The 26764-nt window shown below is 38.3% G+C and overlaps 1 protein-coding gene across 2 annotated transcripts in view; it reads left to right on the top strand.

Moving 5' to 3' along the window:
* Nucleotides 1-26274, top strand: part of DTL (denticleless E3 ubiquitin protein ligase homolog) — a 50239-nt gene extending 23965 nt beyond the window's left edge. The window contains exons 10-16 of one of the 2 annotated variants that reach the window (XM_043922975.1): nucleotides 174-278; nucleotides 3328-3440; nucleotides 9093-9182; nucleotides 11784-11919; nucleotides 21640-22472; nucleotides 24301-24411; nucleotides 24509-26274. In XM_043922975.1, the coding sequence (XP_043778910.1) occupies nucleotides 174-278; nucleotides 3328-3440; nucleotides 9093-9182; nucleotides 11784-11919; nucleotides 21640-22472; nucleotides 24301-24399 (1376 nt within the window). In that variant the 3' untranslated portion in view covers nucleotides 24400-24411; nucleotides 24509-26274. Of the gene's footprint in view, nucleotides 1-173; nucleotides 279-3327; nucleotides 3441-9092; nucleotides 9183-11783; nucleotides 11920-21639; nucleotides 22473-24300 lie in introns of both variants that reach the window. The other variant, XM_043922974.1, reaches the window with a different exon arrangement.
* The last annotated feature ends 490 nt before the right edge of the window (nucleotides 26275-26764 follow it).

Here is a 26764-nt window from a genome sequence, read left to right as displayed (position 1 = left end):
GTATATGAAAGTATCTTTTTGAAGTTAAAAAACTCAGAAGAATAATTTTGGTTTGTAGAAATTTGGGGGAATAAGAATTCTGATGATACTTCTTATGAAATGATCTAAAAAGATCATTTTCACCTCCAGTGCTCTGTCATCAGCACTTGGCTAACTCATATTCCTTTTTCCAGGATACTCAAGTCTGATTTTGGATTCTACTGGCTCCACTTTATTTGCTAACTGCACAGATGACAACATCTACATGTTCAATATGACTGGATTAAAGACTTCTCCAGGTAGGATCTTAGTCATTCAGATTCTTTCCTGGAAAATAATATGGTTTTTTTTTCATTAATGATAATTTAATGTTGTTTGTTTTTTCTCTACTGAATTTATGAAGACATATAGGAGCTTTGGGGTCTTTGATTAGCTCCAGTGATTCATAGATGTACTAACCTTGTGATGATTTCACAAGTGAACAGAATCCTCCCTGTGGTGGCTTAATTTTAATCGCAAGTCTTTCCTGAAATTATGCCCCTTTAGGTATACTTAGGATTATTTCAATATTTGTGGGATATAAAAGGATGTTCTGTTCAGCTTTTGTCCTGTGTGTGGGTTATTTGTTAAAATTAGGGGGCTTAGTTTTAAGCCCTCAAAATAGTTCCTACCTACCTCAGCCTTCTCCTTAATGTTGGACAGAGGCTATTTTATTTCTGGATGTTTTCCCTAATCTCACTGTTTTTTTCCTTTAAGAAAATTATAAGTGGAATATATAATTTATAAGTGGACTATAAAAAGCTTATACATTTTATATTTATATATATTACATATATTTATAAGTGGAATATATAAAGCTAATAAATGACATTTTAAAAAATTAGTTTCTCAAGCATACTCTCAAGAGGGTTAGAGTTACATCGTTTTAAGGACATTATCAATTGTTTAAGCAAGCTACATACTTATAACCTACCTATTTCTCATGTATAACTGTCAGAAAAAGATTTTTAATTCTATCACCAATCCCTAGAGCTACCCAGTTCCCACTAAAGTAAGATGCATTGATAAAAAAGAAATCTTGAAATAGTGCAGAATTTAGCTGGGTATTTACAGAAGTTTCCTAAGACTGACCCCAAGCCATTATTAGGACTTCAATACCTATGACAGTATCATACTGTCATTTTTAATGCCCTGCATTAGGTCTGATGTTGTCTAAACAAGAGTAAGAATGTTTGGAAAAGGAAAGAGGTTTTATAACTTTGCTTGCTGTCTCCTTGATTGAAATTAGAACTTGAACAACTCCTGATTTATTTAGTCATATAAAACAAATTCTTCAAAATTTTTCCCCAGAAGATGAAAGCCTAATTATATTACCAGATGTCCAAGAGCTTTTTCTATATCATTTTGTTATGTGTGACACCAAAGGGGGCCTTAAATTTAGTTGTTCTTCTGCCATCAAACAAATATGCCCAAGGCCACTTAACTAATAATTAAGTAACCTTTTCTCTGTGCTCCTGAAATTGTTTGATTGGCTCTCATATATAGATATAGGTTGGCAAATAACATATGTTCCTCAGAAATCGACAGATGTGTGTGTGAGAGAGAAATAGAGATCTAGTAATTGCTTGTCTTTTTCAAAACTTAAGGTCCTGAACTCAGTACTTGATCTTCTATACCTTTAATTCACAGCATTTTATTATACGAAGTGATGTTTATAAGGAAGCATCTGAAGCATCTTAATGAAGCATTTTAAGAGCCCAAATTGTCAACAATTAAACTAATTAAAGCCAGTATAGGTTTAGAAGGATTTTTTTCACATGGATTGAAGCATTTACTATGAATTTTATGTTGGCTTTCTTAGACCAGCAGAGGGCAATAAATACTTAAGAGTTTAGTGGAAAATTTGGTCTATAGTTTTCCATTCATGGCCAAGAGCTGAGAAAGATGAACAATTTTAGTTTTGGAATTATATTCAGAATAAAGGATCCTGTTTATTTTGTGAAGATTTATCTATCATAGTAACTCTATTATACGTGTATCTGAATTGATTCATGTCTTGCTTAACTTTAATAGTTGCAGTATTTGATGTGACAGTGTATTTGACATGCAGGGTTTTTCTTGAAGAGCTTTAAATACAAACTTTGTTTTTTTAATCTAATTTTTTATTCTAGCAAAAGGAAGAGATTTTTGTGAGTACTTATGGAAAGCTGTTAGTTCAGTTCAGTCACTCAGTCGTGTCCTACTCTTTGCGACTCCTTGAACTGCAGCACGCCAGGCCTCCCTGTCCATCACCAACTCCCAGAACTTACCCAGACTCACGTCCATTGAGTCAGTGATGCCATCTAACCATCTCATCCTCTGTCGTCCCCTTCTCCTCCTGCCTTCAATCTTTCCCAACATCAAGGTCTTTTCTAATGAGTCATCTCTTCACATCAGGTGGCTAAAATATTGGAGGTTCAGCTTCAACATCAGTCCTTCCAATAATAATTCTTTTTTCCCCCTCCATTAGAAGATTGCAGTGAAGTATTTTTTCCTTCCTGAATGTATCCTTAAATTTTCCAATGACCGAGATATTTTTTCTTTTATTTCCTGGTAGAGTTCTGATGCCTGAGGCCTCAGGTTTTGGTCTCCTTAGGATGAAATTAACATATCAAGCACAGTATGGTAGACTGGATATTGAGAGGTCTACCCTAACCTAGCTGAGGTATCTTACGTATGCACATATAGTTTACCTCATTGGCCACGTCTACTCTTCAGCCTACCTAAAGTCGAGTTTAAAGGTTACCGTGTCTCAGGTAGACTATCCGTAAATCTTAACTCTCCTTTCACTGATTTTTTACCCATTCATACAACAAATGTTTGAAGATTTCCTCTGTTCAAAGCATTATGAAGTCTGAAGTCTAGTGAGGAAAGAAAAAGATATCTGTGAAATACATCCTTAAGAGATTTGAAGTTTAAGAGGAAGAAAGACCAATGTTTAATACAATGGAAAAAAAAACCTAGCCTGGGGTGAAAAGAGAGGGTCTAACAAAGACATTTTTACTGAAGGATTAGACACCAACTCTGTTCTTCCTTTAGAAATATTTTTCGTCACTTTCTTCTCTATAGCTAACTCCATACCAAGTATTTGGGCTTAGATCATGAGATTGGGTCTAATATAAAGCCTTCCTAGGATTTCCTTTCGTTTTCTGCCAGTGTCCAGTTCTTTTTTATTTGCTGACTTACTTGACCATCTGCTTCATTAGTCAACACATTAGTAAAACTTACTAGGATATGTATACTATCTGCATTTATTTGAAAACTGGAAATAAAAAGAACCAAGTAATTTGATTTTTTTCCTTCTGGCAGTGGCTGTCTTCAATGGACATCAGAACTCTACCTTTTATGTTAAATCCAGTATTAGTCCAGATGACCAGTTTTTAGTCAGTGGCTCAAGTGATGAAGCTGCCTACATCTGGAAGGTAAGTTACCAAACTTTAGCGTTTCTATATCAGATGTTTGGTAAAAATTGCTTTTTGCCTCTTAATACAGCCAAAACTTCACTCTGACTGTGACAATATATCACACTTTCACAGTACGCTTCTCAGAAATCGAAATCCATATCCTCCAGCAGATTTACAGATTATGAGGAAGTTGAGAATTCAGAAGACTGGAAAGACTCTTAAATACTTTGTCCTGCTTCCTGGAAAAACATGCTGTACTGCCTTACTGCCCTGTGTTTTCAGACTCATAAAATTTTGTATTAATTTGGTATAGTAATATAGTACAGTATTTGGATCCTAGAATCCTACACCCCAATCATCCATACAACCTTGCACAAAACACTCATTCAAAAATATTCATGTAATAATTGTATTTTTTACTCCTCTCTAACTGGCTAGTTGTCAAGTTATTAAAATAGATGTGGCTGCTTTGTCAATTTTGTATTTCTTTAATAGCATTATTTATTCATTTATTTATTTTACAGATTCCCTGTTTCTGTTACACAAATTTATAATTTTTTGTTTTTACATTTTAAAATAGTGGTTCTAAAGCAGCTACTATAGGCTAAGAAATTTAAAGCTATATTCATTTGAAGTCAAGCAGAGAAAATTGAAATACAAGTAGCACCTGCTAACCACTGGAAAATGACTCTTGTGGAATAATTAATTATAGAAATGTCTGAGTTCAAAGAAAAAGAGCATTGAGGTGTTTTCCTAGGGCTAGAAATAAATGATTGCCCTATAATTTCATAAATGTCATAGACATTGGTGAAATAAATGATCAAAGTTTATTGATTTTAGATTTTAGAATCATAGTGACTGAAACTTCATAGACCTGTAGGTTCAGTATTATTAAATCCCTTTTCAGGAGACAGTTGTATCATCTTTAGTCCTGCCAACTTCCAGGAAGTCATATCTTCAATGCAGGACAGGGATAGATCCTATCAGATATGAGGCATAATTCTTCAGCTTAATTTCAACTAGTCCTGAGGGAGGTACTAAAAAATGATTAAATGTAAAAAAGTAACACTACCTTCTCAAAAGCTTTAGTAACAATAACCTTGATGATCACAGGGTGGAGATATTGTTCTATCCAAGATGCTTTTTTGTTGACCTTGCCTCTTTTTCTTCACACACACCTACTGAATTTTAAATGAAAATTTTCTTAGAAAATATATACTTGAGACCCTCATCTTATGATAAGAGTTTTACATAACTACTTGTCTATAAAATTCTTCTTACTTGAGCTTTAAACTTTATGTGACTAGCACTAATGTTTCTGTTTCATAATCTGGTCTTATCCTGCATATTTATTATCTTTTGGTTTTTCCTTCCCTCACTATCTTACCTACATTCCTTTTTCTGCTTTGGTTCCCAACTTAGCTAGAGGATTTTATTCCTACCAAGGTCAGTATCTTTTAAATTTTTTTTCTTAAAAATAAAATTTCAAACATACCAAAAAACATAATAAAGGATTATGCAAAAAGCAATTAGGCACTGATCATATTTCAAAATCAGTTTTGTAATTATATATATAGTTATGTGTATGTGTATATGTATAGTTTATTGCCAGTACTTTTGTTTGTTTTCTGGCTTTGTTTTGTTTCTGTTTTTTTAATTGCCAATTTCTAAAGTTCCTCTTAGCTCTAGTACAAAGGCTTGCTTTTTTTTTTTTTTTTGGTTCCAGGAAATCTGGGTTGAGGGATGCTTCCTCTCCGTAAAGACAAGCAGTAAAGATACTTGGCTGTTCATTAGTAACACATTTTCAAACATCCAGTCAGTGGGTATCACACACATGGGTGACCCTTTCTGAATTCTAGGCTGGGTCACATGTCGGTGCTGAGTGATGTGGTTCAGACATGATGTTCTCCTGCCTGTCCACACATAACTCAGTGTGCAGGTTCTGATATTTGAGATCTTGGCAAACTTACTGCTCCTAAAATTGAATTTGCCTGGTGAGGTGGCTCAGTTTCTCTTTTCCATGGTAAGAAAAGGAGGGTGGGATGTAGTGTGTAATTTAAAACCAGTTGCACACAAGCTGAGTAGTCAGGCCATTAGGTCAGCATTCTCTCAGGTGTAAGGATTTTCCTATGCCAAAAAAGCCCATAGGCACAAGAAAATAGGGTGAAAGAATGGAGTTTTAGATCTCAAGGTAGAAGAGAATGAATGGCCTTCCAGTCCTAACTACTGCCCAGCAAAGAGGAGATGTAATTTAGTTAGGTTTTCTGACACTGAAGCCCAAGAATAAAAATATTTAATATTATGTTTTTTTCTTATTAAATTTCCTATCCCTTGTCCTACCCTAACCCCTGCCCCCCCTTCCCTGGTTCATTTCTGATAGAGCCACTGAATAGTATTGAAGTGGTTATAAATAAACTGATTTGGCACTGTCATTCTACCGCTGACTGGCGAAACATTGAGCCTGACACTTTAGGAAGTGTAAATGATCTCATGGCAGAAATGAAGATTAGGTTTGGTCACTAACTGAGCAGAGTAAGGAGGTTTTTTGAGGAAAGGTGCTGATCTTTTTTGCCTGTTCAAGTATACAGAATGTTTTATGAGGTCTGTAGACTAGGGCCAGTTGCTTCTAAAGGTACCTTCATTGTTCTGAGAGTTTTACCTTAGGAATTTCCCCTGCCTTGAGTTAAGCCTTTATTCTATAACAACTAAAATTTGTAAGAGAAGACATTTTTTGTGTTTTGACCTTTCCCAGGATGCATAGATGTAAAAGTCTCTTGGACTTAATAGTCTTCTCTTTCTATTTAAAAATAGAGGGAGGTTTTCAAAAGTGAAATCATGTCATTATAATAATACTTTTATTATAACTATTATAATGAATATTATAATGAAGTGACAATAAATAGAAATATATTTGAATAAGAATGAAAGATTTAAGTCACCTGAATTTCATTAGAAGAAATTAATCTTCTTTGGAGTAGTCATCAAATATACTTTACCATACTGGGATAGTCCGCAACTGTGAAAACACTTGTTACTAACATTCATAAAAACTTGTTGGACATAAGCTCTCATTCCAGCCTACAACATGCCCTTTCCTCCACTTTTTCTTTTAAATTGAGATAGAATTTGAATACTGTAAAATTCACCATTGTAGTCATTTTAAAGTGTACAGTTCGGTGATTTTTTTTTTTTTTTTGTATAGTCACAGTATTGTGCAACCATCTCATCTCATTCCCAGACATTTTTATCACTCCCGAAAGAAAGCCCATAACCTTTAGGAGTCACTCCATCCCTCCCTTCCCCCAACTTCTGGCAACCGCTAACCTGCATTCTGTCTCTGTAGATCTGCCTATTCTGAACATTTCCTATAAATGGAATTATATATAAACATGATCTTTTATGTCTGGCTTTGCTTTCATAAGATTTATCCATTTTGTTATATCAGTACTTTATTCCTCTTTATGGAGGAATATTCCATTGTATTCCATTGTAGACCTTGTTTGTCTATTTATCAGTTGATGGACATTTAAACTTTTCCACTTTTTGGCTTTTTAAAAAAATTATTTATTTATATATTTGGCTGCATCCGGTCTTAGTTGCAGCATGCAGGATCGTTTGTTGCATCTCACAGACTTCTCTCCAGTGTGGCGTGTGGACTTGGTTGTCCTTCAGCATGTGGGATCTTAGTTTCCCCCCCAGGGAGGAAACTGATGTCCCCTACATTGGAAGGTGGATTCTTAACCACTGGGCCACCAGAGAAGTCCCCACTTTTTTGACTTTATGAACAGAGCTACTATGAACATTCATGTACAAATTTTTGTTTGAATATGTCTTCAATTCTCCTGGGAATGTATACCCAAGAGTAGAATTGCTGGGTCGTATGGTAACTAATTCTATGTTTTTAACTTTTTAGGAACCCTCCCCTCGCTTTTAATGCTATGTAAGATACCTGGTTCATGGCAATCATTCAATAAATGCTGACTTCTATTGTTACTGTTTTTATTCCTGCCTTATTATCAAATTATAAAAAATTTTTCCAGCAGGTCTGTCTTTTGGGTTTTTTTTTTTCCTCTTAAATCCTGTAGATAAATGCAGAAATCTACATATATTCTATTGGTGGGCATTTTTTTTCTTGACATTTATTTTAATCTTCGATATAGACACTCAGGTTCTCCTAGGTATACGTAATGTCTCAGAAACTGAGGAAGGGGCGGTACCGTGAGATGATGAGCTAGAAGCAAGAAGCAAGTAAATACATGGAGTAAAATAATATGTTGTTACCCCGGAGGGTCAGAAGGACATAGGATTTCCTCTTTTAATTTGCTATTACCCATCCTTCTTGGGTCTTGGATAAAGAGAAACTTTGTAGGTTGGGACCATTGAGAATTTCTGTGACTGTTGAGATCATTAGAGTCTATCTTGAAAGCCTTTTCTAAAATCTGCCACCTTGTGAGAGAATGAGTTCTGTGGGATTGTAGGAGTAGGCAGCCAGTGAGATCCTTTTAGAGCTCAGAGAAAAGCCTCCTTTTCTGTTAAACTTTAATTAATCCAGCAAGGCAAATCAGATTCTGCTCTTTATCTTCTTTGGCTTTTTGAATCATTACATATGTGCCGTTTAACCCAGGAGAGGAGTAGTGATAATTGAGTTGGATACCTCATGAATCAGTGTGTCAGATCTCTTCACTACAGTCTGAGGAGTCCATTAAGTTACTTAGTCATTCTTCCAAATATTCTTCTCAGAGTGCTGCCTCCTTCATATGAATGAACAATGATTAAGAGTCTCAGGTAAATGAGGAGAGAATAATTTCTCCTCTTCAAGTACATATGCTAATAATAGCTATGTGAGTCTGTGCTCTTTGTGTTTTGCTGATTAATGCCCATGGCCTCTGACAGGGATTGACAGCTCTTGAATGAGTCAGCCATCAAACGCATATCACTAATAGCATCCAGTGAGGGGGAACATATCATTCTTAGTCACCTGTGTAGTACTGCACAATGTGACCCTTCTTTTGTACATTAAAATGTGACAATACTTAACTTGAAAATTTAGTTTCTTTAAGCAAATGAACTGAAAATAAAATTTCAGAGAAATTTTTTTTCGCAAAAAAAATACCAAAGTGCCGTGTAGAATATAGTTTTTCCCCCTTTAAAATGAAGGAGTACAACGTTCGGCTTTCATAGAAGTCAGTGAGTTCTTTTGGAAGAAAGACCATCCCCTTGTCCAAAGAGATCTGCTACCATTTCTCAAGTACCTTCAGGATTTAGTAAGTGCAGTGTTCCTGGAAGTAGCTGACTAGAGAAGATCTAAAATTTAGTCTAGGTTCCACTCGAAGTGTTATACCTAGCCGCTGAAACTCACCCTTTCAGTCTTGAATTTTAATCAAAATACGTATAACTAAGTAGTCCTGATTTGAAATAAGACCTGTCCTGGCATCTTACCTCATACTGTTTACTTATTCTGGCTGTTTTCCTTCTGTTTTTTCAGATTAATTACAGAAATACTTTCATTGCCCATTGGGTCTCTTTTTCTGAGCTATAACTAGGCATGTCTAGGGATTTTTGGTAACAACTCTAAAGCTATCTAAGATACAAGTATGGATAAATTTGAAGCCTCTGTCTGGAAGACCTAACACTGCCCTGCTGACCTGTTTGTTTTTGACGGTGTGATAGGTCTCCATGCCCTGGCATCCTCCTACTGTGCTCCTGGGTCATTCTCAAGAGGTCACATCTGTATGCTGGTGTCCATCAGACTTCACAAAGGTTTGTAAGCGAATCTCTGTGTCTGGTTTAAAAGATCACAAATTTGTAGATTTTCCCAATATAGACTTTTATGTTTAAATAAACATTTAAAGATCTAGAGGCCATCCAGGATTTATATCATCATTAATCACACATTCTGTTTTTTTCTACCAAGTGGATTTCTTAGTTCTCTAAAGTCATTCCTTTCCTAAACATAGAATTTAAGTTTTTAACATTAGTAAAATTTCATCTTAAAATTAAGGTGAAAAGAAAATCTAAAGTGAAGAAAACTAGTATTTCTGACTATGTATGTATTATTAATGTGTATTAAAAGTAATGGCTTGACTGTTCTTCACAGACCAGTTTGGATTCTCACATGCCTGAAAAGTGCTTACTGTGAAGTCTTAAAATGTTTGGCTATCTGTGACTAAACTATGGAAGAAGTAACTCTAAACTGTTATAGACACTCTGAAAAGAAGAAAATATACTGACTTTAAAATAATTTTTTAATAGTGATACTTTAAACAAATTTAAAAAACCTGGAAGGCAGAAATCCCAGAAACAATAAATTCCACATATATATAGGGATTTCATATAATAGTGTCCCTGGTTCCACTCACTCTCCCAGCCCCCCACCTTTGGTCTCTGGGTTACTTTGGATTTACCGGAAATGTTCCTTCTGTGGAGAGTTCCATTTCGTCTATTATGTCCTGAAGGTTTGTTGCCTATTGTCCCTATCTGTTTTTCTATCTTCTAGAATCTTCTCATGGTCTGATCTACTCAGGACATCCCTGCTGGCTTTCAAGTACTACTATGGATTTGCTTTTATTTCTGTATCCCTGTATAGCCATTTCTGTGATGAACTCATGATAGACTTTTTTTTTTTTTAATTATTGCTTTAATCACCAATAATTACATCCCAGTGACATTTTCCCTCTTAAGTTTCCATGTGATTTCCAGTGAAATATCTGCTTTTAATAAGGAATTTTATATCTTCATAGAACTTGAAGATGAATTTTTTTCAAATTACTCAGTTAATCATGTCATTTTTCTCCATCCATTGTATATTGTCCTTATCTCTATACATAGAAAAGACTCAAAGGAAGTAGCAGGACTGTTTTCCCATATTCATTTAACAACCGCCTTTTCAAAAGGGTCTTTGAAATAATTTTGTCCCTACCCTAGAATTAGGAATGTAAATTACCCACTTTAAAGAAAAAAGGTTTAGACTTTGAAATTGAAAAAACTTGGATTTAAATTCTAGCTCTGAGCTGGGAGAAAGGGATAGTTAGGCAGTTTGGGAAGGTCATGTGCACACTGCTATATTCAAAATGGATAACCAGCAAGCACCTACTGTATAGGACATGGAACTCTGTTCATTGTTATGTGCCACCCTGGATGGGAAGGGAGTCTGGGGGAGAATGGATACATGTGTATGTATGGCTGAGTCCCTCACTGTTCACCTGAAACTGTCACAACATTGTTAATCGGCGTTACCCCAATACAAGATAAAAAGTTTAAAGTTTGAAAAATAAATGAACTCTAGCTCTGCCACTGAATTGTGGTGACCTTGGGCAAATAACTTTATTCTTGTTTTGTCAATGAGGTTATTTGAGTGTCAGGCTTTTCTATTATGAGAATTAAATAAGATAATACTAATTTTCAGACACTCAGACTTAATAGTTGCTCTGTAAGTAACAACTAGATAATAGACTATAGAACAACTGGGGATCCCAGGCATCACTTTGAGCGGTTAAATATGTGTCTCTTCTTTTGGCCTCCCAGTAAGGAAAGGAAAAAGCTGCCAGCCCCTTGGGGGCCAAGTCTTAAGAGAACGTGTGTTCATTTTTTCTCTCTCTTTAGTTACTGAAATAGAGAAATTATATAAACAAATGCTAGGGAACAGCTCTGGTACCAGTGGCCATTTGCCACAAGCTCTTCAAGCTGGACTTTCTCTGCCATAAAAGGCTTGGGACCAAGATCAGGAACGGTCAGATATTTTTAAAGGGGCAAAGGTTATTTTTAACTTCTTTCAGGCTAGTGAACTTGTTGTTTTCCCAGATTGCTCCTTTACCTATCTGAAAAAGAATCTTAGGGAATGGTTTCATTCTACTTGTCACAGCATACTAGAGTCATGGGCTAAGTCAGATCTTGGGAGTGATCCCATTACTTGCAATAAGCCAGAACTTGAAGAATTCTGAAGAAAGTCATATAAATTGAATGTCAGTGACATCACACTGATTAATCATGTAAGAGAAAAACGACATCGTAATTATGTATGTTTTGTAGTTATACAGAAGGTGATTATGATTTGCCCAACTTCTTGAAAATAAAATGAAATGAACCTGGTTTTATAGTAGAGCTTTAGGTTAGCTGAGAAATCACTGGTTACAAAGTCATGCCCGCAGAGTGTATATAAAGAAGAAACGAAAGGATCCACTTCTTTGGAAATCTGGAATGATTTCTGAAAGCAAAGAATGAAAGTATCTGACCTTTTAGATAGCATTTTCTATATCAGAGAGAATAATTCTCTAGTCATGAGCCGTTAAAGACATGTCTACTTTTTACTTTGTTGTGAATCTTTGGTTGAAACTTACTAACTCCCTTTCTGGTTCTCTGTAGATTGCTACTTGCTCTGATGACAATACACTGAAAGTCTGGCGCTTGAATAGAGATTTAGAGGAGAAATCAGGAGGAGATAAACTCTCCATAGTGGGATGGGCCTCTCAGAAGAAGAGAGAGGTGAAAGCCGACCTTGGTAAGGATTCCATGCATTTTTCTAAGTTCTTTTATGTTTTTATTGGTTTAGTTCTGCAGTACAAAATGATGAGCTAGATTTGATCTTATTTTAGTATGTTTTTGAAGGCAAGCACCATCTTACTGACATTTTTTTAAATATATATTTTCTGAACACTATGTTTATTATCTACACAAGGCACTGGAATACACTGGTAGATTTATTTCTTTAAATATCTGTTGGACATCTACTGTGTGCTAAGCACTGTTCTGATTTGCTGTGGATTCTGCAGTAATCAAAAGAATCAAGAATCAGAAATGAAGCTTACATGTTAGTTTGAGTCAGTAAACAAGTTAAATAAAATTTGCTTGTTAGGTAGTAATACGTGGATTAGGGAAAAAGGAAAGAAGGAATGGGAGAATAACAGCATACTGTTAAAAATTTTAAATTAGGTGCCCATAGAAACCTCAATGAAAAGATGGTGCTTGAGTACAGAAAGTGAAGTAGTAAAGTGGTAAGTCATGATATTTTTGAGAATGTTTCTGGTGGACAAAACAGCAAGTGCAAACCCCCTGAAGCAGGAGCAGACTTGGCATGTTTTGTGTTCCTCAAAGAGGCTGATGTAGCTGTAATCCCTGTGGCTAAAGCATGCAGAAGAGAGGACAGGAAATAGTAGTAGAAAATAAGGTTCTTGTACAGTTTTCGCTTTTATTTTGATAGACAAAAAACTGTTGGAGGGTTTTGAATAGAGAAGTATACAATCTGACTTTTCTTGGTCATTCTAACTTCTGTGTTGAAAACAAATTGTAAGGGGATCAGGGTAAAACTGGAAGTTAATTTAAAAACTTATTGAAGTAACCTAGGAAACAATGGTGGTGACTTGGACCAGAGAGGTAGCGGACAATACAATTTTTAGAAGTCTTCAAGTTCCGGATATGTACATGATGGAGGCAACAGAAGGTTCTGTGGGACCAGACGTGGGCCGTGAGGGAGGCTATCAAGGGCACATCAGACGTGGGACGTGAGGGAGGCTATCAAGGGCACGTCAGACGTGGGCCGTGAGGGAGGCTATCAAGGGCACGTCAGACGTGGGACGTGAGGGAGGCTATCAAGGGCACGTCAGACGTGGGCCGTGAGGGAGGCTATCAAGGGCACGTCAGACGTGGGCCGTGAGGGAGGCTATCAAGGGCACGTCAGACGTGGGCCGTGAGGGAGGCTATCAAGGGCACGTCAGACGTGGGCCGTGAGGGAGGCTATCAAGGGCACGTCAGACGTGGGCCGTGAGGGAGGCTATCAAGGGCACGTCAGACGTGGGCCGTGAGGGAGGCTATCAAGGGCACGTCAGACGTGGGACGTGAGGGAGGCTATCAAGGGCACGTCAGACGTGGGACGTGAGGGAGGCTATCAAGGGCACTTCAGACGTGGGACGTGAGGGAGGCTATCAAGGGCACGTCAGACGTGGGCCGTGAGGGAGGCTATCAAGGGCACGTCAGACGTGGGCCGTGAGGGAGGCTATCAAGGGCACGTCAGACGTGGGCCGTGAGGGAGGCTATCAAGGGCACGTCAGACGTGGGCCGTGAGGGAGGCTATCAAGGGCACACCAGACGTGGGCCGTGAGGGAGGCTATCAAGGGCACATCAGACGTGGGACGTGAGGGAGGCTATCAAGGGCACATCAGACGTGGGCCGTGAGGGAGAGTTATATCAAGGGCACATCAGACGTGGGCCGTGAGGGAGGCTATCAAGAGCACATCAGACGTGGGCCGTGAGGGAGGCTATCAAGGGCACGTCAGACGTGGGCCGTGAGGGAGGCTATCAAGGGCACGTCAGACGTGGGCCGTGAGGGAGGCTGTCAAGGGCACATCAGACGTGGGCCGTGAGGGAGAGTTATATCAAGGGCACATCAGACGTGGGCCGTGAGGGAGGCTATCAAGGGCACATCAGACGTGGGCCGTGAGGGAGGCTATCAAGGGCACATCAGACGTGGGCCGTGAGGGAGGCTATCAAGGGCACGTCAGACGTGGGCCGTGAGGGAGGCTATCAAGGGCACGTCAGACGTGGGCCGTGAGGGAGGCTATCAAGGGCACGTCAGACGTGGGCCGTGAGGGAGGCTATCAAGGGCACGTCAGACGTGGGCCGTGAGGGAGGCTATCAAGGGCACGTCAGACGTGGGCCGTGAGGGAGGCTATCAAGGGCACATCAGACGTGGGCCGTGTGGGAGGCTATCAAGGGCACATCAGACGTGGGCCGTGAGGGAGGCTATCAAGGGCACATCAGAGCTCTCGGCTTGGGAAGCTAGGGTGCAGTGACCGTTAACCTCTGTGGGAATCACTGCAGGAGGAGCGGTTCGAGGGAACAGCTGGTATGTTGTTTGATATGATTTTTAGATATCTAAATGGGGATGTCAAAGAGGTGGTTAGATGTTTGATTCTGCAGTTCAGGGCTAGAGTTGTAAATTTGGGATTTATTATCATATAGGTAAAAGGCAGCTATATATGGAAAAGAGAATAAGTCTGGGGTCTGAGCCTTGGAGCACCCTAATATTTAGAAGTTGGAGAGGTGAACAGCAGATACAACCAGAGAAGTAAGAGAAAAACAGAATATTGTATAAAGTAAGTAAAGGGAAGAGAGATCAATTTGGTTGAATGTTTTTGGCATGCCAAGTAAGATGAGGGCTGAAAACTGACCTTTGGATTTGGCAGTACCGGGGTTATTTAGCAACCTTGCTGAGAGCAGTTTTTGGTGGCGTGTCAGTGGCCTGGTTAGTGTTGTTCAGGAGGATGGGAAGAGAGGAGGCTTTTTCAAGGAATCTTGCTAGAAAGCAAAGAAGACAGGAAATGGTAGTTAGAGGATGAAGCAATGTTAGTTTGTTTTTAGTGAGAATATAGCATTTTGTATGTGATTAGAAGGATCCTCTAGTCCAGGAGAAAACTGATGCAGGGAAATTTGCTGGAGCGGTTTTCTTGAGTGAGGGGATGACCTCGAATATATAAGATGAAGAGTAGGCCTATGTCAAGGGTGTGGATTGTTCATCCACAGTGATCAGAAAGAAATACAGTCACAGTGAAGGTAGATGGATAAGTGGGAGGGTCAGAACTTGTGGAAGTTTTCGTTTTCTTAGTGACGTTGGAATCAGGATCATCAACTGGGAATAAGGATTAGAAGAAGAGGTGATAGAGATTTGAGGAGGGAAAAGAAAGTCTGAAATAGTCACATAGAGAATAGAGAGCAAATGGACCAGGGAAATATGATTGTTGAGTGAAGAATCAACGTGAGGCTAGCACTCATTCACTGAAAATGAGCAGTCAGTATGGCTGTGTGTCTGCTACACAAGGACAGGCAGGCTGTAGGTGGAAAAGTTGGTTTTAATCAGGGGTGTGGTTTAAATCTGCGAGTATGATGGAGTGAGTGGAGGGCCAAGGGAGTTGAGGATAGATACGCTATCGGAGTTAAACTGGGTAAGGAGAGAAGTGAGGATATAGTAGGGCTGAAGGTAGAAGTGGTAGGATCAATGAACTGAGGGTCCCCGGGGGATGAAGAATTGTTGGCACTGGAGTGCTAAAGAGAACTGGGAAAATAGGTGGTGGTTGAAATTGAGATAGTGGAGGATTTTAGTAACAATGGAGGTACTGTTAGTAATAAGGCCAAGAAATAAGTGAGTGAAAGGACAAGGCTATTATAGAAGAAGAAGGTCAAGAAAATGAGAAACCAGGATATTGAAAAGATCATGAATGTGGGTTTTATAATAACTGTGAACGGACAGGTAGAGTTAAAGAGAGTGACAGGGAATCGAGAACAGAAATCTAAGCACTGAGCCAGCCAAAGGGAATCCAAATGTTATCAATAGATGGTCATAAACTTGAAATTCAAGCTTAAAACTTATGTCAGCCGTCAAGGCCTAAGGTAATGAGGATTTGAGGGTAAGAATATATGCTCATTTTTCTAATGACTTAATTGTTTAGCCTCTTATAAGATACCTCAAGTGTAACTAAACTCCAGAGGAGTCTTTCAGTCTAAGTCTACTTCTATAAAGTGTTTGATGCGTTTAATTTTGGTTTCTGCTCTCTTTAAAAAAAAATTTTTTTTTTAAGTGTTGTTACTTTAACAAATCAACTAACTCTACAGGGCTAAATAAGGTAGATAGCATTCTCCAGATATCCTACCATAGTTCCCTTTTCCCAGGGGTCACAACTTCAAATCTTTTAGCTAGTTCTTTGATACTTATTCCTATATCTCTAAGTAATATTTGTGTATTTCTGTCTCTTGGGATTTTCTGTTGTTGCTTCAGCATTATCTATTGACATCTTAGACTGTGAGATGAGCACTTAGCTGTTTCGTATGTCCCCATGATTACCAAACCTCTACACACTCAACATTTCCCTAGCTTCCCAACATAGGGTCATGATTTTGGTTAGATTGAGAGTTACTATTATTACTATCATTATATTTTCTATTCAGAATTTAACTATGTGGTAAATAGTTGTTTCTTTTTATTTTCTATACTTTTTTTTCCCCTTGAGACTTAAAAATATGTCAAGATATATTCACATGCCACAAATTCACCTGTTGATACAGTCCAGTGTTCTTCAGTATATTCAGAGTTGGGCAGTCATCAACATAATCTAATGCTAGTCTATTTTCAAGACCCAAAATAAGGGTTCCAGTGTCTCCATAACCTTGCCAACACTTGTTATTATTCCTTTTTTTTTAATTATAGCCATCTTACTGAGTGTGAAGTGGTATCCCACTGTGGTTTTGATTTGTACTGATATTTTCATGATGGCTTATGATGTTGAATATCTTTTCATGTGCCTATTGGCCATTTGTAAATTTTCTCTGGAAAAGTGCCTATGCAAATAAATCCTTTGCCCACATTTTAATTGGGTTATTTGTCTATTGTTTTTATTGTTGAGTTTTATATATTCTGGATATAAGCCCCTTGTCTTACATGTAATGATTTATAAATGTTTTCTCTTATTCTGTAAGTTGTTTTTTCTCTTTTTGTAATTTGTGCTTTTGATGTTGTAGCTAAGAAATCATTGCCTAATCCAAAGTCACAAAGATCTGTATTTTACATCTGTATTTTCTTGTAGGAGTGTTTTAGTTTTGGGGCTACAGTTGATTTTGCGTTTATTTTTGTGTATGGTATGAGATAGGTAAGGGTCCAAATTCTTTTGCATGTGGATAGCCTACATTCTCAGTATCATTTTTCAAAGAGACTGTTCTTTACCCCATTGAATTTTTTCGGCACTCTTATCAAAAATCAACTGACCATCAATGGTTCATTTCTGGAGTCTCAATTCCATTCCATTGATCTGTAAGTCTGTCCTTATGCAGTTACCACATTGTCTCGATTACTGTACCTTGTGGTAGGTTTTAAAATCAGAAAGTCTGAGCCCTCCAGTTGTCTTCTTTTAAATTTTAAGATTGTTGGACTATTCTGGGTCTTACATTTCTATACAAACTTTAGGACCAGCTTGTCAATTTCTGCAGAAATAATCAGCTGGAATTCTGTTAGGGATTGCATTGAATCTATATATCAGTTTTGGGAGTATTGCCATCTTAACAATGTTTTCTTCTGATTCATGAACATGGGATGTCTTTCTGCTGCCTTGTCTTTAATTTTGCCTCCTAATTTTGAAAAAAATAAAAGAATTATATAAGGAAAAAGTCATCAGCCTCCCCAACACTCATACACAATTTTAGTTAACATTTTGACTTATTTTTTAGATTTTTACCCCTTTATCCATAGAGATTTTCTTATTAACAGAGTCATGTTACATGTACATTTGGATTTCTTGAAGATTTTTTCACTAAACATGATATTCTAAGCACTTTCCTTTCTATCTTTTTAGCAAAACATTTAAATGTTCCATAGTTTACCTAGCTTTTCTCTTGTAGTTAAACATTTTATTTCCAGTGTCTGGGGGGGAGGGGGGTTTTCTAAATTTAGGGTCTTCATTTCCCATTAAAATAGATTCCCAGAGGTGAAATCTCTGTGTTAATGACTATAAACATTTTTGAAGAAAAATATGTTTTCTTTTAACTAGGTATTTCTAGTGTGTCATTAATTATTCTTAGTTTTGGAAGCTAAGTCACAAAAAAGTTACATATGTTGATCAAATTTGTGCCATATTAATAACATTTAGCCATTATTAAGTATTAGCATAGTTGTTTTAAAGACCTACTTGTATTATCTCATTTATTAGTAATTCCCCAAACAACCAAACCTGAAGCTCAAGGAACTTAGATTTGCTTAAAGTCACCCAGCTGTGAAGTTACAGTAGAACCAATTCAAACCCTTGCAGTCTGATTCTAAAGCTCTTGCCTGTAGTACCGCCTCCTTTAGAACCCAGCACAAGAGTTTAGATGAAGACTGGTCCAGGAATTAGACCTAGATTTCTCTGTTTCTGGGTCATGCTAGAGTTACCCTGAAGAGCACCAGAGAGCAGCAGCTGGACACAGGGACCAAAGGCTGGTGCACTGGCCATTCAGCTCCGTAAGCAACTCCCAGCCAGCTGGCTGTTGCTAATCACACTGCCATTTTGAAAACTGCGTTCCTCTGCTTGCCCAAGCCTCTAATTGCCACCCCAACCCTTCACTGCTGTCCTGGATTGCCTGTCTTCTCTTTTGGCCCTTTTAACTTACTAACTGGCAGGCCCTAAATCGCAACACACAGCCCCATTCCCTTCTGTCCTACTTTTCCCAGTCAGCACCTGCTCCAAGACTTGCTATTCCTTCACTGTTTCAGCCAGCGATCTCAGCACTGTCAGGCCAAGGGGTTCTCTATCCTGTCTTTGCATCAGAACCACTTGTGGAGCTTTTAAACAATTTGTATACCTCAAGAAATTGTTAAATACGCCTAGGGTAGGGACCAAGTACCTGTATTATCATAAAGCTCCAAATGAGTCCAATATGCAGCCATATTGAGAACCTCTGGTCTAAGTATCACTGAGTGAAAAGACGATTATCTTAAAAAGAAGGAATGTTAGCTGTTCTATCTCAAGTGCTTGCTGTAGACTTATAAGTCAAACACAGTACTTACAGAATCTGTTCTTTGATGCCTGGAACTTGACCCTCATCCTGTCAGCAGTAATGAAATTTAACAAACATTGTTTAATAATTCCTTGCTAGGAACTACAGCGGCACTAGACCTAAAAATGAATAAATCATTATCACTTGCCCTCTGGATGCTTGTAGTCTAATCCAGGAGGCAGAGCTACAAAAACTATAGTATATTGTAAACATTTCACCCAGCTATGTAAACAAAAGGCTTTGAGAACTTGCTTCCTATGGGAGAGGAGGAAAGACGTTTGTGAAATCTTCACAAAGGAGTTAATAACATTGTCATCAGAGCCTGGAAACATGAGAGTTTTTGCCTGGAAAAGAAGGAGTAGACTTGGCAGGAAAACCACGTGAACAGAGAGATGTTACAGTGCACACAGCTTTTTCAGGAAGCTGCACGTTGTCTCCTGTAACAGGATCCTCAGGGGGCAGAGCCTGTGATCAGACGGAGAAGGAAGGGTGGGGCCAGATGGCAAACCCTTCTAAAGAAAGAAGCTACAAATGGACTGATGATTAGTAAACTCTCTAATTCCGCAAAGGAACCTACATTCATGAAGCTTTTAGGGCAGTAGCCCAGTCTGTGCCACCATGTCATCAGATATCACGCAGCACTTAGGGTCCGTAGGAGTTGGGGATGAAACTACTAACGGCATGCTGTCTTTTAAGTCTAAAGGTCAATGTAGTGACTTATATACAGCTGTTAAAAAGATTGTATTGCATCTAAGTGTACTTCTATGAAGAGGTGTAAAGAGAAAAAGGATGTTCAGAAAAAAGAGAAAATTGCAGAATGTGTATGTGTGTGTAATCTTTTTTAAGTATGATATACATATGCCTTTGTGAGTGCTAATAGGTACACAGAAACTAGTGGAATACACAGGAGCATAAGAGTGAAATGAGATGGTTGAAAAGAGGACCTTGTACTCTTTATCTTATTCCCCTCTGTAGCTGTTCAGAGGAGGAAAGAAAGAAAAAGAGAAGAAAATTGAATGATAACATCCTGAAGAGGATACAGCTTTTCACATATCAGATTTTCCATTGGCCTTTAGTAGACACTTCAGATTTCTGCCACTGAAGTGTCAGAAACATATTTGGTGTGTCCCTGGCCCAACTTTTCCTTCTCCCTGAATCCTGCCTTAGAATCTGCATGCTGTAAGACCCATGGTATTTTAGGACTTTGTGCCCTAAACATACTCTTCAGCTCAATTGAATGGAGCTGATAACAGTAGGGGCTGTGCATTGACTGTGAACCTGCACTGAAGAGTGAAGCAAATGAACGTTTCTTTTCTCCGGAAATAGTAACCATACTCGGGCTCTAGAACGTGAGTGAGAGCCACCACCAGACACTGCATGGACAGGTCCTAATCGTTAACTCCCCTGCTACAGCTTGTCAGGATGACATGGGGCTTTCCAGTGGTGATCTTTGTCGAAGAAGCCGTATCACGTTGTGAACATACTGTTGATGAGAAAAGTTTAGACAAAGTCAGTTTGTAGAACTTCTCTGTCTCAAAGCTAGGCTGTTTGAGTAGAGAAAAGCAGAAGGTAAAATGTACAGGAAAACTAACTGACCAGAGTTAGGACTTGTGTCTATTTGCATATAAATACAACTAAGTAGTTAAACTGAATTAAACATCAGAGTTGTAATTCAAAGACTGGGTAACTGAGAAATAAATGCCCTTTCCTTGTTATTTGAAGACAGGAACCCTATTTCAGAAATCTGGAAAGCTCAGGAGAGTGAGAAAATATAATGTCTGGGTCGGGTCCTCAGGAGGAAGAAGCATGGTTTATGAGAATTTGCCTGAAGTACTAGTCATGGCCTGGAAACAAGGGGCAGGACAAATGGAGAAGAGTTCTACCCACAGTTTGATTTGTTTTGCATCACATTTTGGAAACGTTCTTTGGCATTCTTTGGCTTGTGGAAAATCATAAATTGTATATTAAGGTGTAAGGCACACGAGGCCTGATAACCTTAACAAGTAATTGATGGGATTACTTTATGTGGAGATTAAAAGCTGTCTCCATTTAATAGATGTGAAAACTGAGGCCAAAAAGGTGAACGGTTGTACCCAAGTGACCTCATAAGTGCTTGTGCTGGATTGGAGACCTGTGCACTCCTGACATGCGGTGCCTCTCGGGCCCAGCATTGCTGAGAAGCATCACAGAAATGCTAAGAGCAGTGCTACTTACGGAAAACAGTGTCACTAACAACCCTGATGTCTTGCTGTTACCTTAGAATAGAGGACTTTGTAGCTGTTAAAAATGGTACAGGTCAGTGTCACTGTGGGAAACGTTCACGATACATTAAGAAGCAGGTTACTAAGTATCTTGTACATCATGGTCCCATTTTTGTATAGAAAAGCTTGAGAGAGATCATGCATAAGTATATGCATAAGTATAAAAAATGGTCCACCTGGATACTTTAAAATTTTTCTTTTTCTGTATTTTCTAGACATTTACAAGCATATGTTTTACAACAGGGTGTTTGGGGGGCTGGCAGTTAGGAAATGGGAAGAAAAATGCTAAAAAGGGTCTGAGAAGAATCAAATGATTTATGTGATCTATACTGGGAAATCAAGTCCTGGATGATTAAGATAGCTATCGGAATAATTTTCTTTGATGAGAACTCCAGGATATTATGTAGCTTTCACCTCTGATTTTTGTGACCTCTTTGGTTTCTCAGTGACAGTGCCCAGCAGCCAGAACACTCCGGCCAAAGCACCCAGAGTAAAGAGCAGTCCATGCACCTCCTCCCCGTCATCAGCAGCCTGTGCTCCGAGCTGCGCCGGGGACCTGCCCCTCCCTTCAAACACTCCCACCTTCTCTCTTAAGACCCCTCCTGCCAAGGCCCGGTCTCCCATCAGCAGAAGAGGCTCCATGTCCTCTGTCTCTCCCAAGCCACCCTCATCTTTCAAGATGTCCATTAGAAACTGGATGACCCGAACGGCTTCCTTATCACCACCCATCACTCCGCCTGCTTCCGAAACCAAGATCGCGTCTCCCAGAAAAGCCCTCATACCTGTGAGCCTGAAATCATCCCAGGCAGTGGCTTGCTCTGAGTCTAGAAATAGAGTAAAAAGGAGGCTAGACTCCAGTTGTCTGGAGAATGTGAAACAAAAGTGTGTAAAGAGTTGCAGCTGTGTGACTGAACTTGATGATCCCGTTGAAAAGCTTCATTTGGATCTGTGCTGCCTTGCTGGTACCCAGGAAGACCTTGGTAAGGACTCGCTAGGTCCTACCAAACCGAGCAAGATCGAAGGAGCTAGTATGAGTGTCTCTGAGCCTCCTTCTCCTGCCAGTCCTTATGCTTCAGAAGGCTGTGGAACGCTACCTCTTCCTTTGGGATCTTGTGGAGAAGGCTCTGAAGTGGTAGGCAAAGAGAATAGCTCCCCAGAGAATAAAAACTGGTTATTGGCCATGGCAGCCAAACGGAAGGCGGAGAATTCATCTCCACGAAGTCCATCGTCCCAGACCCCCAATCCCAGGAGACAGAGTGGAAAGACTTCTCCAGGCCCGGTAAGTTGGCAGCGATAGAAAATGCATTTCCTGACTTGGCCAGGGCAGGCACAGATGCCTTCTCAGAAGTGAGAATGCTTTTTTTTTTTTTAAGTAAATCTATTTATTCCTAGGATCACCAGGTTTAGTACATAAAAATATAGGACAAATACTGCATGGGACATATTTATACTAAAAATTTTTCATACTGCAATGTTATTTGTTGCTTGAATTTCAAATGTAACTGCATGTGTCCTGTATTTTCTTTGGCAATCCTATTTACTCCAATTAAAACCCCTTCTGTCAAAGTCCATACCCCTCAGCCCCTTTGCCTAATTCTTCAAAGCTGCCTTCGTCCTCTAAGCTATCAATTCAAAAATAACTTCCTTCTTTGTTTGACATTATTCCCTCCCACAACCCCTTGCTTTTTAAAAATTTGCCTCACTACCCCCCAGCACCTGCAACCTCTTTTTATAGATTTCCCTCCCCTTTTTATAGAGAAAGCTATAATTCATGGACAGGTTGCCAACATCCACAAATAGATTTTCAGTTTGTAATTACAGCTTATGATTATTTAAAATAAAGCAAAATTAAGATACTTATAAAGCAGTTCTAGGTGCAGAATCCTTCTAGAGTTAGAGTTTTTTCTCAGTCTTTTATGATCATCTTGCTCACACTGGTATTTTTGGCAATTCACCTGTATCTCCCTTTTTTTAAACATCTTAATTTTACCTATCTTTTCATTTAACTTAGATAATTTAAAAAACAGATATTAATGGCAGAAATAGCTTTGTGAACCTTGAAAAGCAAGTGACTCATGATGGTGGAGGCAGAAGTAGCTGTGAGCATTGGGTGAGCTGCGGGTACCAGTCAAAGAGAATAGAACCTTCTGCTACTCAGGTTGCAAGTTAAGGATGGAGGCAGGTTAAGGAAGTTTCTCCCGTAGCTCTTTCTGTGTTAGGGAAAAGGTGGAAGAACGAAACGTGATCCAGGTATCATGACCAGTAAGAACTGCCCTTATAAAGGGCAGAGATTGGATAACCTTAGGCCAGTACTAATTTAACAGATGTTCATAACCCCCTCCTACTGTCAATAAGCTTATCCCCTAATTTTAGGAAAGATAAGCTAGAAATATTTTAAAGAGTACTTCAAACACAAACTCCAAGGCCTTGCTATAGAGTATAAAGGGGGAAAAAAGGCTGTAAGGAGTCTTTCTTCTCTCAAAGTTCGCACCGTAGGTAATCTTTGCCCCTAGCCAAAATTCTATTTTTTTTCAAGGGAGCTGGTCTGAGTTATGTGTTAACAGAAAAACAATTTCAATAAAAAATTATTTTCATGAATGTGTACATCTTAAGGGCATTTTAAAAAATAGTCTGCTCATCTAAGATATTTCTGGCTTTATAATTTCAATCTTTTGAAGCTAAAGTTTCTTTAAAACATTTTCCTCTTTATGTACATGTTGATAAAGACTTCAGAAAAGGGTAGTATCTGCCATTTGAAATACCTATCTTGTTTGTAAATTTGGAAGGGTTATTTACTCATTTATTTCAAAGAGAATGGTAATTGTAACCTCTTTGGTTCCTATTATGAGGCGTAACTGGTAAATATTTTCCATTCACATGAAAAATCTATGTTTTCCTTTCATGCATGCTGCCTTTAGTTTTTCTATATTTGGTACAAATCAACCAAAAGAGACATTGCCATCAAAGTAATTGAGACTGAAATCTGGCTGGCTACATAAGCACATTTCCAGGCATCCTAACTTAAAATACCCATAGTGATAACTTGCTGAGGTAATATCTGAACTTTATCTTAGAAAATCTCTAAAATCTGAACTTTCTTCTTTTAGGTCACCATTACTCCCAGCTCCATGCGGAAAATCTGTACATATTTCCATAGGAAGTCCCAAGATGACTTCTGTAGTCCAGAACAGTCAACAGAATTATAGATTCTCATCTGAGTGAGTTAACTGAAGCTTGACTCATTAAAACAAGATAAAAAATTCAAGAGTGACTCTAACTCTGGTTTTAAGAAAGCTACCATTTTTTCATTTTTAGTGAAAATCCTTTCGACTCTGAAGTTTACCTAGTCTGGTTCTACTGCCATAGTGTATGTGCAGCTTCCTCAGAGTGAACACTTTGTTTAAATTTCATAAAGTAAGTTTGCCACTCTGTAACATTTTGAATGAGTAGTCTTTTAAATTATGCATCTTCTGTACAATAATGACATCCCAGTTTGTAGAGGCAAAAAAAAAAAACAAGTCTTGTCTCTTCCTGCTCTGAGACCTTCTGTACACAGCTGAAAGCCTCTGCTGGCCGCAGCAGGAGGCCTGTGAAGGTCCACTGCTGAAGGGGACCCTGGGTCTCTGCTGCCTCTAACACATTAATACAGTTTCATATAAAATATATAACCTTTTCACTACGTTTTTGTGGATTTTTAAAGTATTGTGGTTAAATACGATTTTTAGATAAGTACATTTATATTGATTCCGTGTTAAATACAATCTCTTAAGTTAAAATTGTCTTTATTTTAAAAACAGCGATAAATGTCAGCTTGTTGGCGAAACTAGAACACTAGCAATGTTTGTCTTTTCTCCCCCCAGATATATATCCCGTATATGAGCTGAGGTTCTCACATTTTTACTAAGCAATCTACTGCATTTCCAACCCAACTTCACGTTATGATTTTTGACATTTCCTGGAGGAAGATGTTTATAAAATCAGTAGTCATATACTGAAGCTGGGGTTTGAATTTAGTCTTCGGTTTTTTAGGGGCTGCTACTTTTTTTTTAAAAAAAAGCTATCAAATTTTAAGAAAAAGTATTGATTTCTTATTGATATTTTTTTTAAAGTGTAGATAGTTCCTATACTGAAAATCCAGGACCTAAAAATTAAATCTTTGCTTTAACTTGATCTTTTGGATTCTCTTCATATACTAAAAAGCAGTGATTGTCTAGTAGAGCCCTGAGCCAAAAAGTCGTGGAATTTTCTCTAGATATTTAACATAGAGAGTATGTAGACGACTCTCAGTTAATAATGTGCAAAATATCTTGACTATCTCTTACCTTAACAGTTATGTATCAGTAAGCTTGAAATGAACCATTGTTTTCTATTTTAGCTCTTTGTAACCTCATAGAAACAAACTCCGTGTATTTTCTATGTACTATGTCCTTAAAGGGAGTCCCCTTCCACTCATGAAACTTGATTCATTTTATCCATTTCTCTAACAACTGTGTAGGCTTTATTCATATTTTGTCATTTTAAAATGTATTCTTAATTATAACTATAATTCCTTTGATTCTTATAAATTAAGCTATAACTGCGAAAACTACATAGGTCAATTAAGCATGGGTTCTCTTGGTTTTATCCAAGGAGAAAGGTAAATAAAAGGCCACAGAAATGCTGTTTCTGAAACAAAGTATGGCATAGCATTAACTGGATATTTAAGAACTCTAGTTATATTTGGTGTTTGGTTTTTGAGTGTTCGACTATGGGAAGGTGTTATTTATGACCAATACCTGCCAATAATGCTGTCTATCTCTCTTGATTTGAAAGCCTGTAACCCATGAAGAAGAGAACTAAAGTAGATGATTTTCGTCTTTGTGTCTCTGCTCATCTCCTGACAGCTCTACTGAGTGAAATGGGGATAAATATGGCTGTCAGAAACTGCTGAGAGTCTAGTGGGTGTAACATTCCCACTTGGAAAACTAGTACTTCAAATAGGTGCTGAAGGTCAATGAGCTAAGGTAATGAGCTAATAATTATCCCTACTTGTGTCCCTGTCAGACTTTGAGTTGCTTCTGAATAAAAAGTGTTTTACCTGATCTGATGTTCTTTCCTGAGCTTTTGCATTAACCTAGAGGCCGTCTGTCTACACAAAAGAACTATAGTAGTAATCAAGAATCCCTTCTACTTGTTCATTGAATAAAATTTGTTTATTCCCAAAACATGATGTAGCTCAGGCTGAAAGAAGTTTTAATACCTCTTGCTTGATCAGACCTTGGGCATTTAAGATGGCTTGGATTACTTGATAAAAGAGGGTGGAGTGATGTAGTTCTTTTTCTAAACAAGTATTTCCAGCCCAAGCTTTTCTATTTGAATACACTCCAAGCACTGTTGCTACAAAGCTGTGTTAGAGTTTCCTTTTGGCTGTTTCAACTGGGGCCCTTAATTTACTTTAGCAAGGGTTGACTAATTAGTCCTTTAAAATGCCTCTTAATCTAGGCTGCACTTTTAACTGGTGATAAAACCATGTGTAGCTGCCTCCATAGGGGTTGCAGAAGGCAGATTCAGCCCACCACCCTTATCCCCAGC

Source organism: Cervus elaphus, chromosome 14 (genome assembly GCF_910594005.1).
Source record: "Cervus elaphus chromosome 14, mCerEla1.1, whole genome shotgun sequence".
Taxonomy (NCBI): Eukaryota; Metazoa; Chordata; class Mammalia; order Artiodactyla; family Cervidae; genus Cervus; species Cervus elaphus.
This window is presented reverse-complemented; position numbering and strand designations above follow the sequence as displayed.